Genomic DNA, 6,104 nt, shown 5'->3' with positions numbered 1-6,104 from the left:
TATTATTTTAATACCCATATCTTGAAAGATCCTCTAAAACAGTGTGATATATTTTAAAACTTACAACATTCTCTGATTATTATGTTTTCTTTTATTTTATAACTTAGTTGCAAATATTTGATAAGTTTAAATATTTTAATTATTATTATTATTTTCCTACTCTTCAAGGCCCAACACTCAAACATATGTCCTCTTTAATGTGTCCATTGGCAGTCTAAGACTCAAATAATCTAGGATGTTACAATAGACATTACCAAAAACCCTCCAATACCTATAATGAAATTACTATCGAAATTATTAGTTGTTGATCTTATCTCATCTAATGAAAAGAAGCGACACAAGTTAGACAGAAAAAGTGAGGATTTGTTTGTTTTTTATGTCAATACTTATTGTTCCTGTCCCCAATGTGAATTTCTTTCATTGATTGCACCTCTAAACAATAATTGATAGTAAACGAACAAAACGATGAGAGATAAAGAATGAAGCCAGAAGCCGCCCCCACAACTATAGAAATTAACCTCTTATCCGGTTGGTTCTTATTAGATGTTGGAAGCAGTGAGGGAGAAGGAGGTTGATCAAGATTGGCATCTTCAAGATTGTTTTTGAAGTCAGTTATTTTCAGAATTTCAATACCATTCAATAACACATCTCTGTAAATGGTTCTTCTTGCAGTTGGGTGTGATTGCAAACTTAATTAAAAGATCCATTTTCTTCAAAAAATTCCATCGCCTTACTCCGCGTAGTCCCTGTGGACAGGATCCAAAATCTGCTTACCACTCACGACAGGTTCCACCAAATGGATAAATGATACAGGATACCTCCATCTAAAAATTCTATTATTGCTATATTATGAAATGTATATATATTTTGATATATCTTTTCACCTTTTTAAAATCAAAATTAAATCTATGATATATAATATTTTCTTTAAAAATGCACAATATTTGATTACTATTCAAGTCTAATAACCTTTTCATGTATGGCACGGGCAGTAAATACTTGAATAATATCTTATTTTGGAGTCTTTGGGTATTTTATTTGAATTACAATAAAACTTAAATAAATAGTATCATAGGTTGAATTGAAGAGGTAGGTTCTGGGTCTTGGAAGGTGAGAGTATAAATAGTATCTTACATTGAAGTACTCCCCCATCTCTATATATAAGAAGTCTTTTAAAAAAAAAATTTGTCCCTAAATATAAGAGGTTGTTGGCATTTTTTTTTTAATGAATGGACTATTACAGTTTTATTAAATTGAAAAGAAAAAAATATAAATACTCTCATTAATTTACTTTGAAAAAAGAGATTCATTTTTATTTATAATAATTAGGGGCGAAATTGAAATGTTGTTGTGTTTTTTAATTAGATAACCAACTTTTATTAGTTTGCATAATTCAATTAAAATATTTTATATATAAGGACTGAGGGAGTATCAATTACAATTATCCTGCATGATTCAAGTTGATGCATGTCCTGTTAAAAAAATGAGGGGTAATTTTTTTAAGTACATTGATTTTTTTTTTTTTTTTTTGAGCAGGGGACAAATGAAAATTTTCTTTATTCGGTGATGTGACGGGGAAAATTTACTTAGGGTAGTTTTGGTTTTTAATGTATTATCGTAAATATGATAATGCCATGAAGATATAGGTAGCACATCATCCCGTTTTTTTTTTTTTTTTTCTTTTGGCCGGGGAGAGGAGGAGCAAACATGATTTCAAAATTAATGGTAGGAAGGGAAAGTTGGCATTATTACATTGTTCATATAATTTATCACAACAATATTATTTTTCTGTATCATTTGTATCAAGAAAGAGATAAATATAATTCAATAATATATAATCTCATATGTTACTTAATCCAAATAATTCTCTACTATGATTGCAAAATACCAAACATTATCATTGTCAAAGTCAGTGTATATTTGCATTAAACATGAACATAACGATTGTTGGAAAGTGAAGAGACACATGATCGATACGTAACGGTTCCTCCATTCTTAATACAATCAATATATAAAATCTCATTTCCTTAATTTCCCCTTCGTTAAATTTTCTTTCTCTGATTCCAGTATTCTACAGATGTGTCTGATAATTCGATATAAGCAAGAAACTGGATGCACTACTGCTGAACAAATCATCTTGACTATACTCGGTGCTCTTATCTCCTCCAAACTCTTCACTTCCTCTTTAATTCGCTCGTCTGTTGTTCTGCATTCTCTTGTAGCTGCAACGCAAACTCCAGCCCCCATACGACGTCGTTCATGGATGGCCTCTGGGTCCCGTCGTCTAGCAGACAGCTCGCAGCTATCTCGCTGAACTTCCTCAAGCACTCCGGCGATATCTTTCCCGTCAAAGCTGGGTCCACAATCTGAGCCAGCGACCCCATTTGGTAGCAATGCTTACCCCAATCAGCAAGTGACACCTGTTTCTTCTCCGCCGTACGGATCAATGCCGGCCTGGCGCATAATATCTCAAACAGAACCACGCCGAAGGAGTACACGTCAGACTTTTCAGTCAAACGTTGACGTTTGTAGTATTCCGGGTCCAAATACCCGACACTGCCCTTCACCACCGTGCTGACGTGAGCCTTCGACATGCCCGTTGGTCCGATCCTGGATAGTCCGAAGTCGGAAACCTTGGCGACCCATTTCTCGTCCAATAAGATATTGGTAGTCTTCACGTCACGATGAATGATAGTGTGCATCGCACCTGCATGGAGATAATGCAATCCCCTTGCTGCTCCTATGCAAATCTGAAGCCTTTGCTTCCACGTAAGAGGTGGGTTATCGGTGTTATATAGATGGTCACCGAGGGTCCCATTAGCCATGAAATCGTAGACTAGGATCATCTCGTTGTTTTCGTTACAGTAACCGATGAGAGATACTAGATGACGGTGGCGAAGCTGTGAGAGCACTTCAATCTCGGTTTTGAACTCGTGGGCCCCTTGTTGAGAATTCAGTTTGAGCCGCTTGATCGCCACCGGAATGGTACCGTCGTTGATGTAGCCTTTGTAAACGTTGCCGAATCCTCCGATCCCAATGATGAAGAGTTCGTCGAAGTTGTTGGTGGCGGCTCTAATCTCAGTGATTGAAAAGTAATGGCAGAGATCAGATGGCACAGATAAGGCAGTCGTGTTGGTTGATTTGGATGTAATATACACAAGTGGACCCCACTTGGAGGCGGCGACATTGGATTTTGAATCCTTGACTCTCTTCCCTTGTATGATGAGGAAGAAAGCAATAAAAGAGAGCAAAACGTTTCCGGCAACCACGCCGACAACGACACCGACTATTGTCTTCGTATTTCTACTACCTCTTTTGGACTTCTCAACAAACGGTGTCGCCCGACGAAGAGGGCGAAGGTCAGGGTTGGGTCCGGCGAGATTATTGCTTTTTGGGTCGCTGATTTTGAAAATTTCAAGTCCGTTCAACGACGGATCGCTGTAGATAGTTTGGCTGTCTCGGAGAGGATGCATTTGGACCGAAAGCTTAGCCTTATTCTGATTTCCTACTATAAAAACAGCATAGTCTCTATGAACCGGAACCCCTTTTTGCTTTGCCCATCTCAAAACATCTGCGCGATCATCAGCTACCTGTCCCGCTATGTAGATGAAGAACGCTCGGTCACTGGGGTTCGTAATGTTTGGGTCAAGCTCGCAAAAGTGAAGCCTAACCACGTATGTAAACCCAGAATCAACAGAGAATTCCCAAGTGATGTTACTTATGTTGTTCCAAGCGTTTCTTCCCATAGATCTTGCGGTTCCATAGACATCGACAGGTGCTGTGTAATCAGGTTCCATGGTGTAGGTGAGATTCGCCTCAGGAAATTGAATAGGTAAATAATGTGCAATCATCGAAAAATTGTCATCTGGTTCCCAGGACCTGAGCATTCCTGTGTCGTAATCAGGAGATATTGCTTTTCCACCCACGTTGAGCCGATACTCTGTTTCCAAAGCAGAGTTATTGCCGATTATGAAAAAGCTTCCATCATGACCCACAAATGGAACCCCTTGACCATCAGATTCCGTGTAGTAAAGATTAGTAGGCATGGACACGATCTCGATTCCATTGATGAAAGCATAGTAATCTGGGTTCGTCAAGTTTGGCGTGAAGGTCAAATTGAGACTCTCACCATCATCCACGTTGACGCAATATTCTCTAAACAATGTGTCTCTGCCTTCAGTCAGAGCATTGAGGGAAGCGTTGAAGTCCTTAAGCAGAGTAAACCCACCGGATTCCACCGTGAATAAGCCATTGAAGGAATCAAAACCTGGGTATGAGGTTGGGTAGAAGAAAAGGCGAACGAATTTCTGACCAGGAGTAACAGGGAAAGAATAGATGAACTTAGAGCGAGAGAGACGAGCTGTTGTGTATGGAACCTGAATGATGGAAGGAGATTGATTGATTGCTGTGGCAGCACTGGATTTGTCTTGTGAAGACGACAAAAGCTTTGAATCAATGTCTCCAATCCATGTCCTGTTTCCTACGGAAGAATTTCCATTAGAGCCACAGTTGATACTGAAGAGTTCAACGGGATTGTAAGAATCGACGACGACGACTAGAATGGTAAGACAAAAGAGTGAAAATGAAAAGAAGAATGTGGTAGTGCTGGGGCGAATCATCAGGTTCATCTTTCCGTCAAGGAGACACAAACGTAGTTACATGCAGGAAACAAAGATCTATGGAATTACAATTAAGATTTCTGGTAAATATAGCTTTGAGCGTTTGCTGGTTGTTGGTACCTTTCTATAACAGGAAGCCTAGAAGAAGGAAGCTGCCAAAAGCTGTAGCTTCGAGCAATCCAGGCGGCTTTCCTTGTTTGGACTACTTTGGAATTCAAAGTAATATTGGTGAGCAGGTTTGAAGTCAAGGACGTACAAGTTAGGAAAATATTATGTAAGCAGACCCAAAAATATTTTTAAAAAATTGTTTATAATAAATTTATCTCAAAAAATTCTCTTCCATACAAAAGAGATATATAAATTTTACATAATAAAAATAATAATTTACATGATTCTAATAAAAAGGTATTTATGTATATGCATTTTTTAATTTATTATAATTTTATATCTTATGAATTTTTTAGTATTCATTTTTATTATACTATATGCTTAATATAATTTAATAAATATTTAAAATTATTTTTTAAAAAATATTAATACTTTTTAGTATAATTTATGCTCCATTGACTCCAATTGGGTCCGTCACTGTTTTAAGTTTTAACTTTAAAAAATTCTTGCATCATGTAATTAAAAAAAATATTGAATATGGTAATTGAAGTTGATGTAGATTCACATTCCCTACTACAAAAAAATTATATATAACAATTATTATTGTCAATATATAATAATTTTTAATTGCTATATATTTTACAACAGAATTGGTAATCAAAGAGGACAATTATTTTTCATCATAGAGGATAGTTGTCAACTATCCCTATAAAAGCATCTTCTATTAAAAAAAAATACATATAGAATATTTCCATATATATGGAGAAATGCAGGACAATTATAAACTAATCATCCTAGATGAGGTTCTATATTGAACCAAATCTAAAACCTTTGAGGTTGTATAAGACACCGTCCTATATGGCCACCTATAGAGGACACTTGTGACCACTTAGAAAAGATCTATCTTGAAGATTTTGTCACTTAGAAATTATAATATTAATATGCACAAGTAATGAATTCCTTTTTTTTTAGTTTTGTAATTATCAATACCAACTACAATAGTTTTCTTTAAATAACTATTATATAGTTGACAAATATAATAGTTATTTTGCAAAAATAGTTATATAGTTTGGCTCAATTTTAGTCATTTTATGTTACTTGTTGCCCCACAAATTATATAGTAGTTATTTGAAAATAACCATTATATAGTTCAGTCTTTTTTTAAATATAGGGAGGCTGCATTTCTAGTTGCCTGCTACAATTACAAACTAGTAGTATTCCTAGTAACAATAGTCCAGTAACAAAATTCTTTAAAAAATCCAAATTCACATGTATTGAATGATATTTCAAAATCCAACTTTATTTTCCTATAGTCATTTATAAAACTATTTGCAATTACTTCCAATTGTCAAAAAATGCCTATACAATAATAAACTA

The 6,104-nt window shown here is 35.6% G+C and overlaps 1 protein-coding gene across 2 annotated transcripts; it reads right to left on the bottom strand.

Annotated features, from left to right (window-relative positions):
- Window positions 1-1,908: 1,908 nt before the first annotated feature.
- LOC129308168 (receptor-like protein kinase FERONIA) lies at window positions 1,909-4,744 on the bottom strand. 2 transcript variants are annotated; one of them, XM_054949218.1, is made up of 2 exons: window positions 4,130-4,742; window positions 1,909-3,940 (listed from the first exon to the last, which is right to left on the bottom strand). In XM_054949218.1, exons 1-2 carry the CDS (start codon window positions 4,626-4,628, stop codon window positions 2,175-2,177), a joined length of 2,265 nt encoding a protein of 754 aa, XP_054805193.1. In that variant the 5' UTR covers window positions 4,629-4,742; the 3' UTR covers window positions 1,909-2,174. The 2 variants fall into 2 exon arrangements, with proteins under 2 accessions (XP_054805193.1, XP_054805187.1); XM_054949212.1 differs by having other exon boundaries at window positions 1,909-4,744.
- Window positions 4,745-6,104: the final 1,360 nt, after the last annotated feature.

Source organism: Prosopis cineraria, unplaced genomic scaffold, assembly GCF_029017545.1.
Source record: "Prosopis cineraria cultivar Desert tree isolate PC_DT_omini unplaced genomic scaffold, ASM2901754v1 PC1, whole genome shotgun sequence".
Lineage (NCBI taxonomy): Eukaryota > Viridiplantae > Streptophyta > Magnoliopsida > Fabales > Fabaceae > Prosopis > Prosopis cineraria.
This window is presented reverse-complemented; position numbering and strand designations above follow the sequence as displayed.